This window comes from Limulus polyphemus, unplaced genomic scaffold (genome assembly GCF_000517525.1).
Source record: "Limulus polyphemus unplaced genomic scaffold, Limulus_polyphemus-2.1.2 Scaffold2941, whole genome shotgun sequence".
Lineage (NCBI taxonomy): Eukaryota > Metazoa > Arthropoda > Merostomata > Xiphosura > Limulidae > Limulus > Limulus polyphemus.
In genome coordinates, this window is record NW_013668551.1 from 113960 (window position 1) to 126455 (window position 12496).

Here is a 12496-nt window from a genome sequence, read left to right on the forward strand (position 1 = left end):
TGTTCTCTCTTGAGGAAGGCTTCCTTGATTGAGGTTTCAAGTTGATTCAGGTGGTCCACAGTGGAGTGCTGTTGACAGAAACCACACTGGGTGCGCGAGAGGAGGTTGTTTGATTCAAGGCACCAAACTAGACGAGCATTAACAATCCTCTCTAAGACCTTACAGAAACAGTTTATCAAACCAATTGGACAATAATTAGAAGGAAGCTTGGGATCCTTCCCAGGCACAGAGAAAGGGAGGACAATAGCCTGGCTCCAAGTATCAGGAAAAATATTCTCCTGCAAAATCCGGTTAGAAACAATCAGAAGAATAGCAAGAGAGGCACGATATAGATGGTGCAGCATCTAATGGTGAACATCATCAGGTCCAACCAATGTACCGCCGACTGATGAAGGGCAATTTTGAGTTCCACCAGTGTAAGGGAGCGATTACAGTCATAGAGACCAAAGGAAAGCGACAATCACTCTGCTCGAGACTTGATGGCAAAAAAGGTGGGGGAAGAAACAGAAGTGCTTGATGCATGAGCAAAACTCTCACCATAAGTATTGGCAATGTTCTGCACATCAGCAACTTCTTGGCCATTGGAAAGCAAGATGGAATGGGGATGAATTTGGAACTGGTGGTAGAAGATATGCTAGTTGTTAGCTTAATCCAAGAATCCTTTTGGCTTTAATTTCTGACATGCAGAGCATAAGCATTGGCCCGCTGGAAAGTGATGTGGTTGGAAAGATTGGGATACCAGCAAAAAGTATCCCAGGCTCATTTCTGAGGCTTCCGTGCCTGCTGGCAGGCTAGAGACCACCATAGATGAGGATACCATGGAAAACGTGTCTAGGTTTTAGGTACAGAATGAACAGCTGCTTGAATGAAGCAATCAGTTACTGCCTACACACAGTCATTAACAGATGGAAGACTAACGACAGCAGGATCAAGTTCTGAGAGAGAGGTAAAAGAGAGCCAGTCAGCCTGGTCCAACTTCCACCGTGGCACTCGGGTCAGGTGGCACTGACCACGGCCAATCACCCTCAAAATGATAGGAAAATTATTCCTGCCCCATGGGTCACTGTCAACCCTCAAAGAAAAGTGAGAGAAAAGTGAAGGAGAACAGATAGATAAAAGTATTGCAGTAAAAGACTGACTAGGTGCATGGAAATAAGAATAAGAACCAGCATTGAAGAGAGAAAGGTTGTGAGCCAAGAGCATATGCTCTATGGAACGACTCCTCCCATCAATATCATCACCATCCCAGAGGGGATAGTCTCCATTAAAGTATCCCAGGATTAAAAGGGAGACAGCAAATGAGAGTATCAAGTTCTGCTTAATCAGAAGTCTCTCCAGAAGACAGGTAGAAAGAACAAAAAGTAATGGAATGACCCAAGGAAACACAGATGGCTACAGCCTCCAAGGGTGTATTGAGTGACCCCAAAAAGGTGGGCATGTGCTGGTAGACCAGTTCCACTCCTTCATGCACTCATCCATCACACAATCTGTCATTCCGGTATAAAGAAAACTGCCAAAAGGTGACTGCATCGTCAGGTTTTAGGAATGTTTCCTGTAAGGCAAGGCACACAGGGGATAGGAATCAATCAAGGCCTTAATGCCATTCAGAATAGAATGAAAACTTTGACACTTCCACTGTATCAAAGTGGCCATTTTTACTTAGATGGAGGAAAACTGAACGGAGAACCCTTCTGTTTATGTCCATGCTGTTTTTCTTTACTAGAAAGAGATCTGTCGACTTCCATGGATCCTGCCCTTGGTTGAGTGGGCAGATCTCTGTCATTAGACTTAGAGTCCAGCAACTGAGGGCGAGATCTAATAATCGTTCTGGATCTCGGAGCTGAAGAAAATGGACCCAAGCAGACAGTGGAAGCCAGGACTGAAGGAGGTGGACCCAGGCAATCACTGGAAGGAATGGTGGAGATAGTGATAGGAGTAGACGTTAACTTGTTGACTCAGTTATCCATTGAGGGCAAAAGACTCTTCACATGATGCAAAAAAGACTCTGATGGAGACACGGAAAGGTTTGCATGCACTCCCACTGTAGCAGTGGAGCATAATGCAGCAGCATATGTCCGAGATGGAGTAGGAGAAAATAACTTCCGAGCCTCAGAGTAAGAAATGTTGTTAACAGTTTTTAAATGCTGTACATCTTTCTCCTCCACCCACTTAAGACAAGATCTATAGTAAGAGGGGTGGGAACCACTACAATTAACATAGTGAGTGTCCAGTTCACACTTGTAAGCATCGTGGTCTTTGCCACCACAACGAGCACATATCATAGAACCACGACAAGATGCCTTTGATTGACCGAACTGCTGACACTGGAAACATCTGAGAGGGATGGGATATAATGCTGTACCTTACAGTTCAGATAACCTACCTTAACAGTGGCAGGTGGACATGGTGATGTAAATGTCAAAATAAGAACACCAGTAGGCAGCATAATTCCTTCTTTACAAGTGGAGATACGTCACACTGCAGAAACTCCTTGGCTGGAGAAACCAGCGAGAATCTCCAAGTTGGGGATGTTCTTCAAATCCTTCTCAACAATTACTCCTCATGAGGAATTCAAAGTACCATGGGGAGTAAGCTCAATGGGTATATCCCCAATGGTCGTCAAATTCAAAAAGAGTTTGCTGTGTTTTGGTGTAGATGTTTCCACCAAGATGTCCCCAGAATGTAGCTTCTTGACTGACTTTGGAGAGCCAGCAAGCCCCTCTAATCCTTTCTGAATAAAAAAAGGGATACATTTGTCCTAAAGGTTTTACACACAAGGAATGCAAAATTGAAAAACAAGGTACAGGAGCAAGGCAATGTTGTTTACCAATAAGCTGAGTTTTTACTATTTTATTTTTTGAGGATTTGGGGATCCATAATATAAGGAGAAAGATTCAGTGCCCACTGACCCCACCCATTATGGAGTTCTATGAGTGGATGCACTACAATGCCAAACAAGGACGCTGCAGTAACACCAGGGTTTCATGAGCACTAAATCCAAACACCAGCGTCAGACACAATGTCCACAACACCCATTGTGAATGCTCAACACTGGTACTCAATTGACCCTAGCCCAACAGGACCAGCTGTCTGACCCTGGGAGGCCACCCCAAAGCCACCTGTCTACAGGAATTCAAGGCCAAAGTGGTGTGTTGCAGTGCCCCAGACAACACTCAACCACCAAGAAATTCTCCATTCTTTCACGGGTCGCCACGCACAGCAAACATGAGGGTGGATGTTCAGATCCCAGAGGAGGTAACTCAAAATACAGAACCTTACCCGGAAGGACTCCTCACCATGTACAGGAATCCATCTCAAAGGATTAGTGTTCAGATGAATCAGCAAAAATGATTTATCCCCTTCTATAGCTAATATTGTCTTAGGGAAATAGAACTGGTCTGAGGACGTAGGTAGAATGATAAAAGCTTCCTGTGTACAATCAATGCAATTCACTCTGATCAACAATGTCTCTAGGTTAGCAGCAACAAAAATAAAACTTTAGGTAAAGGTGATACATGGCATATGAAAATAAGAAAGGGTGTGTAATGTAACCTTAATATAACAGTTAGGTAACTGGAATGGTTGTTTGGAACAAAATGACTTGAGGAAGAAGGAGAGTACTGAGGACTCAAAGAAATTTTGTCTTGAGTATCGAATGGCAGTCAATAAGGTCACCTTATACAGGGCAATTATGGAAGATGCAAAACCCCTTGACAGAGAGCCAGGTCAAAGAAAAAGGTTATGATTGGCACTTCTGATTGAAGTGGGTTCACCTTCCCCTTAATACGCCATTGTTGATATGTGTGCCATTTCAGTTCTTAAATGTCCATTGTGGGACTAAGCAAAGACTGAGACAGATACATGGCAACCTTATTATTAAACCCAAATGCCATGCAAAAGACTGCATAACCTCTATGCTTGAAGCTTGAGCTTCTGATTAGCTGGGTGTACGATGTCAGATCATTGCTGCCTCCACAAAGATGGCCTAAAAAGAAGTGGAAGAGGTGGACACTCCTGAAGGTACCACAGAAGCAGAAACCAGGGTGTAGCTGCCAATCTGGTGCTGTCAACAGGACCTAACAATGGGTTGGAACAAATCAGTTAGTAGCTTGGGTAACATACGAATTGGAGGGAGGGCCTAGAGTTGTAATCCCATCCCATCCTGACATAATGCATCAATTGCCAAAGCCAGAAGGTGAGGTACTGGAGACCATATTGCCAGTAGTTGGGTGTTCCAATGAGCAGACAACCCAGCAATCACAAGTGTTTCAAAATATATTCTGTTGGGAGAATCTGTTTGGGTTGAGACAATTAATCTGCTTCCACAGTCATTACCTGTGGAATATGGCAAGCTATTAGAGTGATATGATAAGAGTGGTCCTGAGAAAGGAGATCCAAGGTTTGAAAACAAGAAGACCTGGACCAAATGCCCCCATAGTGAGAAATGCAAGACATCACCATGGAATTATCAGAGTGATGTCTGACGATTTCCCCCTTAATAAGCCCAGACCATGAAGCATCACCTTTTGAAGGGTAAGAAAAACTAAAATGTTGGGTAGGTAAGCCTCATCGTCCATGTGTAGACCCTGGAATTCCTGACTATCGGCATATGCACCCCATCCCTGAAGCGAGGCATTCCTAAAGAGATGGATCTCCAAACAAGGTGATGGCAGAGGAACTCACATCTTAGTTGTCTCCCAACTTAATAACCCCTCAAGATCGAATAATGATCTCAAATAAGGAAACTGGGGAATCCAGTGAATCAATGTTTATGATGCCTTGGTTGCATAAAGACCATTGAAAGATTTCTTGTGCACTCATCCCAGAGGCGTGAAGGAATTGACTGATGCCCACATTATCAAAATAGAAAGAAACATCTGTACAGTGGGAGAAGGAGAGGTGGGTAAGAGTCAGGCTTCCTGTTCCATAGAATGGACCTGGATGGGAGTCGGCTGAGATACATGATGAGAAAAAAGTATACCCAAACTTATGATATATTGAATTGGAGCAAGAACTTGTCTCAGCTCTGAGAATGAAGCCTGCCTTGGTTGTTTCTGAAAGTAGAATCTGGGTGTGACATTCTGACAATTAACAAGATGGTGCCAGCAGTAACCAGTTATCCATTTAATGTTGTGTGCACAGGGCTAAGGAATGGAGGTGAGGAGGAAAGGTTCATACAATTTGGCAGAACTCATGTGATGTCAATGCTAGTCCAAAGGTAAAACCCTGAACTGCAGTAACTGACCCTTGTGCACAAACAAAAAAAATGCTGATAGTGGCGTGATGTCACCACTATGGCAATGTGCAGATAGGAGCTGACTACATCGAACTTGGACATCTGCAATCCTAGTAAACAAATGCAGACATAATTTGAGGAATGAATCACTTGGGAACCTTGGAGAATCTAGGCAATGATATAGATGAGAAAGATTGATGACAGGACACCAATCTCTTGTTTTCTCAGGCTCAACAACCAATGGAAATAAAACCACAGATAAACTAGCACGACTCTCTCTCTCTCTACCCCCAGACCAAACAAACTCTGAGAGCCATAGAACTAAGTTCTCAAATCCGAGGATATGTGGGAGATGGAAACCCTACAGGTTGGGAGGATAACAGTGGTGAAGATGTGAACTGAATGACTAATCCTGACTCAAAGACCTGCAGTGCCCATGGATCCATGTTAAGGTAACCACAATTCTTGGATCCAAGCCCCCATAAACCAAAGGCATACATTAATCACGAACGCCACTGACAGCATTATGACCAAGCAGCAGAACTGATGGATATGGACAGAGTCTATTATTGGTACCAATGTACCAAGGGCTGATGTTGGAGGTCAGGACCCTCAAATAGGGGCAGAACTATAACCCCTTATAGGAGCTGATGAAAATCAAGAAAATAACAACAACAGGGACGAATTTAGAAGCCGACAATCGAACTAACGTGCATGCTAACAATGGTTCCAGCTCGTCATCAATGAAAGTGGTAATCCTCAGAGTCTTTCAACAAAGTTTATTGTTAGGAAAACAACACGTTTGATGTTATTGTAAGTCCATAGACTTACTGCTGTCCCACCAGAGATCTATTCAGGTTAACTACAAACTTTGCCTTAGAACCCCAAATTTGGAGGAGCAAATGTATTATTTGAGAGTTCGAATATGCTTTCACCTGATGGCATTAGGCTAAATCATGTAGTTCCAAAACCATAGCTCTCTTATCACGTAACTGAGAAGTAAACCTTCCTGCATGAACTACATTGTCCTTGGATGGAGAGAAACATTGAAAATTTGCTCCCAGACCTTACAGCCATCAAGGAAGGGGCAAGCTCAAAAAACAACTGGGGAAAGACCAAATCGGGGGTGGCTTATCCCAAAGTGGTCTCCTTTTCTATTTCTGGTAGGTTTGTTTTGTTAGAGTAAAACAATGTTTGGCTATCTGCTATGTCCAATCAAACCCCGGACTTCAGCACTGTAAGTCCATACAATTACCATTGCCCCACAGGGTGACAGAGAAGCCAACAGAATAAAAGAAGACATGGGAAAAAGTGAATCAAAATTCTCTCCAGAACGTCCAGGATTGCCCTCAATTGCAGGATAGAGGGTGCATTGATGTAGGTGGAGAGTGTCACAAGACAAATATTGCCAAGGGCAATTAAGTGGGGTATAGAAAACTGGAGAAAGCGAGAAAAAATCAGACCAATGCTTAGATGGGCAAAAGAAGAAACCCTGGAAGTCGATTAATAGCTATAGTGTGAGGAGAGGTAAGTATGTTTTGGAATATGTATTTGATATAAAAAAAAAGGAGCACCGTCAGTAGAATATGTATGAAATATTACTTGGATTGTTGAAATTTTGTTATTTTTACTAAGTTGCTCATATATTGTTATCCATCATATATACAATGATCAACACCTTTCCTTCTTGAAAAAGTATAATTTCAGGATTCTCTCAATTCTCTACCAAGTAATTTAACTTTTGATCCAAGGTTATAAATTATCTTCCTTGGTTCAGAAATACATTGTCAGTATACTGTGAACACAAAAATATTATTTTCAGCACAATGTGAAAATGACTTTTTTTTGTGTGTGCTTATATAAGCAGAACAATATAAATAAAGAAAATTAATCTGAATATTAATACAACTTTTATGATAACCTTGTTAAGTAAATGTTTTAAGCCAGAAAGCATATCTTGACCAAAAATTCTGATAATTAACTACAGTTAGTGTTTTTGCATGAGTAACTTGAAAGGAATTACTATTTTTTCATATTAAGTGATTAATATCCATAATCATGTTTTACAAGTTATTCCCTGCACGTTCATCTTAATTAACAAATTAAAGTCTTAGTTTTCAAAGCAAGTATTATTATCAGTCCTTGTACTATTTTGTAATATCTAAACATCTTTGTCACTGACATTCTTAGAGGACACACAAACCAATAAAGACATAGAAAGCTACTTTAGATGAACTCATTTATAAAATCTACTCAAAATTATTACATCATTAGAAAAAATATAAGATGCTTTGACAAAGTACCTTGAAAAGTTGTTTTGAATACTTTTACTGATATTTCCATACATATTTCCACCTATAAATGTTGTGACAGTATTAGTATATATGGATTACACCACAAGTGAATTGCAAGAAAATATGCCCTGAAAACTTCATTATCAATTATCATATATTAACACACAGCATTTGTTAGCAGTAGTTTATAATTCCTATAAAACCTTTTCTGCATTGTAAACATAAATGAACAGCCTCACTGCGCAGTCACACAGACGATTTGTGTTGTGTGGTGTATGTTGATTATTGTTTGGACACAAAAGCTATTTTTAACCATGGTTCAATTTGTTTTTCATTAGATTTTGAGGTTGTGAGACATCCTAACTATGTACATGTGCCACAAATAAGTGTCCTGCAGCCTTGATTTTACTGTGATACTCTAGGTTGGGTTAGGGATTATAAAGTCACTGCAAAAAATATATTTTTAACTTTTATGCATTGCCAGGACCCCAACCACTAAATTTTTCTAATATAAATCTCACAAGGTTCTATGACAATATTTCTGAAAATAATAATAGGTTGCTTTAATAAACACCTGAGAATCAAATGGATCAGATGCAGCTTGCAAGGAGAAATTGAATCCTTGAAGTTTGACTTCCTTCTTGATTGCAACATGCTGGTAGATAGCTCGAATTCTGTCAGGCTTACATGATGTACTTAAAACCTAGAAAAAATACACATATTCCATAAATTGTTTTATAAAATACAAGATTCTGTGTTATTATAAATATACCTGTATGCATGAATTTTTTTTTTTAATTACATTAAATAAAAGGGTAGAAAACATGTAATATGCCTTCATGATACATATTTCCTTCCCCTTTATCTTCAAGCCATCATGGCCATTCTGGACTCTAAAATTTAAAATCCAATTAAATAAATCATTTTATTGGTCAAGAAAGAGATAACTCACTCAAGCCTCTGTACTCACACAGTAACACATGTAGCACAACCTTTTGACAATGATTCCAGTTTGCTCTTTATATTTACAAAATCACAATACCAGAAAAACTCTATAACACTGATAAAATTTTCAAATACAGAAATAAACATATAAGTCACACTTAAAATACAAAATCTCAGTAGAAAATAAAACTTTAATCAAGAACAGATTAATCTAATAGTTCACAAGACAGAACATGACAATGCAAAATAATAGCCTTTTGACATATAACATCCTTTGATAATAATCTATGTAACTTTTATAAAACATAATTAAATGTAAAATACAAGTCAACATATTCTTCAACTAGCTGGAGTACCCATCCCCTGGATGGAAGTTATGTAAGTTCATCATTAATGAAAGGTTATCTTACATCATTAAAAGTTGCTTCCCTTATATGTAATCGTAAAAAATGCAAAACTGTCCATAAAAACTGCAAAATGTAAAACTGACAATTTATATGTATCTACCTATAGACCCAATGAGCCTCCATACCTAATTTGGTGAAGATCCATCAACAAGAGACAAATTTGGTATTGATTTACATTAGAGCATGTAAATAAGTAGGCCTACTAATTACCATTCATAACTTGGTTAAAGAAATTAAACTTGCATTACAGTGGCAATGATCATGAAACTGAAAAAGTGCAATATAGTAGTTCAAGCATTAAGTTTGCATTACAAAGTCCCTGTAAATGAGGGACATGGGCTTGCTAGTTAATAAAAGAAAATTTGTTCGAGCAACAAGTTGCTAAGGATTCAAAAGAGGAAGAAGCAAAAAAAACATAATACCAAACTGAATTCCTTTTTAGGACAATGCTTAGGATTTCTGGATTGTTAAAAAACCAAAGGTCAAAAAGAGGTCTTTCAATAATGGAGACCATAGGGAATCATGGCTTTCTTAGCATATGAAAGAGACAGAGAAGGTGGCTATGGAAGAAACTAATAAAGCATGGTTATAAAAATATCATGCAAAGAGTGAAGAAATTTGTAATAAAACTGACGTAAGTTACAGATATTTCAGTCCAAATTTCTCTTAATTTACCCATTGCTGATTCAACATCACAGGTATGTAAAAATAGCATTTCAGATCTATTGTCTCATAAAAGAGGTCTTTTGTTCAAAACCAGAATTGGCAACTGCGCTGAACAATGAGAAACAAAAGATTCTCTAAAACACTATTTGTACATGTAGTATAATAATTCAAAGTTATAGTTTTGAAGCCAAAAGGCATTAACAATTAAACTGCAATATGCCTAAAACTTTTGATTAAAATCACTTAAGCTGCAAATGTATTTTTACCCACATTACTCTTAATTTGCTCACTTCAGATTCAAAATCAGAAATGTTTAAAATAGCATTTCAGATCTATCTTTTGTTTACCACAAATCATTGCCTTTCATTCAATACCAAAGCTCATCAGTTGGGCTGGACAATGAGAGACAAAAGTTTCTCTGAAATGCTATATATGGAGTATAATATTTTAAAAGTTACAGTTTAAATGCCAAAAGTTTTTCTTGCATTTCACTACTTTTAAAGTATTATACAGATTAAGGTCCATGGTTCCCATCTCATTACAGCCAATGAATCAAGAAGGAGAACTGCTGACATCTTGTGTACCCAGAATAGATCATCACACTCTTCCCAGAGGATCAACCTCAATGCAATGAAAGCACAGATGACTGAGAACTGTCAAAGTGCTATGCTGTCTGGCAAGTCTGAGATCAAGTAGAATGGTCTCCATAGAGACTATTGTTAGCCAATGTCTCGCCCTAGATCACACAATTATTTAGAATGGTCAAGAGAGTCTGGAGGTGCCACTGATAGACAATGCCCACTAATAAGAGCAATCTCATTAACAGAAGAGCTGGCATGCATAAATGGTGAAATTTCTGAACTATGGAACATTGGTTAGCCCTTCCATACCAGGAGATATACTGCTGGGATGACAGAGGGTCACTGAGAGCCTGGGGTCATACAGAAGTAATAGATGAGCTACCAATGACAGCTCATTGCTCTGTCACCTAAAAAGAGGTTTATAATTGAAAGTCTATAATGCTGTACCTGAAACACTGAGGAAATCTTGGTCAGGTTATGTCATGAGGGAAAGGTTCTGGCCGTGATCAAGTGTCCCCATGAGAGATGCAAAACGAATCATGCTCCTGACATCAAAGGTGCAGTAAATGATTTGGACCATTTCCTGAAGTGTTTCAGGCAGCTAACTGCTTCAAATTGCTGATCTCCAAAACAGGTTGCACAACACCTGATCCTGAGTGTGAACAGTCAAACCATACTACCACCAAACATTTGAGCAAGATGCAACTTTGGGACTGTGAGATAGTCAATGACAAATTACATAGAAAGTTTGATAGTGGAAAATATAGCAATCCATTAGGCCTGTGTTCAAGAAAGCCAGGGCAACTATGCAAATGGCTTCAGCAAATTGCAAATATATCCTCACTGACAAGTTCATTCAAGGCCTATCCAGTGAAACAATGAGTCATCACCTGGGAGGCTGTTTTGTTAGCAATTTAGTACAAAGTGGTAATTTCAAATCAGTTACAAAACTAGGAAAAAATCCTGCAGTGACAACCAAGTGGCTGTACCTCAGACAGAATATCCTATCCAGGTAAGCACATTATGCCCATCCAAGAGTTAACCAACCACATATTCTGGCACTGTAATGCACCATACTGGAATCCAGTAAATAGGCAAGACTATCTTGGTCCTCCTATGGTGATGCTGCCTTTGCCTGGATGTCATCCTGGAAGAGAATTAGCTTTGCCTATGGAATGTTTAGCCACTTTCAAGTTAACTGCAAGAAAGCTAACAACAGGCAATGAACACTGCCACTACAAATTTTGGAAAATAACAAAGCCCATATCGTGTCTGGCCACTGACTTGGAGGAATGTAATAAGCAGCTTGAACCAAAAAGTTTTGTGGTCAACTGGACAGCCCAGCTACCTCAGAGCTGGGTGGGTCTTAGTATGAGTCTCTCAGAGTACTAGGGTCTGAGATAAAGTTCCTGGCTGATACAGAAGTGGCCAGAACAATGGTAGATCTCATGATATAACCATCACTCAAAACAGTTAACACAAACTTCATAAAAGATAAAGTGGATGTGAATGGTAAGGTGAATCTTTGACTGTCTAGGAGGCATTACTCACACAAAGAAGGTAGTTGGCAGTTCTACTGGCCACATTACAGTCAAGATGTACAGCACTGGTGTCAGAACTGTAGGGTGTGTGCTACCCAGAGTAAACTACAGCAGATTGTTGGTTCTACTCTACAGAGAATAGTCATGGATATTATTGGACTACCTATGCAGACAGAACAAGGTTAAATGTATATATCATGGTCATCAAACACTTTATGAAGTGGGCTAACACTTATCTATTGGTTGATATGTCAGCACAATCCTGGGCTGATGTGTTGGAAAAATAATGAATAGCCCAGTTTGGAGACCTTGAATAGACCAGAAACAAGCTTCAAACAAAGCACTGTTCTTTCAGTTGTGCAAAGTGTTAGATGTGGTGAAAACATGCACTTTACCTTATCACTTCCAGTCTGATAGTTTATTAGAATGGGAAACACAGATTATCAAGTGTATGCTTACTAAGTTTTTTAATCTTGACCAAACTGATTGAGAGAAACATCACATTTGCATACTGCACAAGTGAGCAGAGTTCAACAAGTTATTTGGCAACCATGCTCATGTTAGGGTGGGAAGTCTTGTTCCTTGTAGATGTGATGTATGGTCCTTCCCTACAACAGATATCCCACAATGTTCACAAGAATACAGAGTTGTTAAACTTACTTTAATTGACACGTACAATATTCCATGTCAACAGCTAGGAAAGACCACCATATGACAGAAAAGGTGCTAGATAAATCCTCTGATGTCTGTTACAGTCATCAAGAGATATGCAAAAGCATGTAGCACATGTTGATCAGCTATGTCCATACATTGTAAATGAATCTCT

General features: G+C 39.3%; 1 protein-coding gene across 4 annotated transcripts in view; it reads right to left on the bottom strand.

Annotated features, from left to right (window-relative positions):
• LOC106468264 (LARGE xylosyl- and glucuronyltransferase 2-like) overlaps positions 1-12496 on the bottom strand; it is a 96390-nt gene that overhangs the window by 64697 nt on the left and 19197 nt on the right. For 3 of the 4 annotated variants that reach the window (XM_022396600.1, XM_022396601.1, XM_022396602.1), the window contains one exon: positions 8105-8233. In XM_022396600.1, coding sequence (XP_022252308.1) covers positions 8105-8233 — 129 coding nt within the window. Of the gene's footprint in view, positions 1-8104; positions 8234-12496 lie in introns of those variants that run through there. The other variant, XM_013928683.2, reaches the window with a different exon arrangement.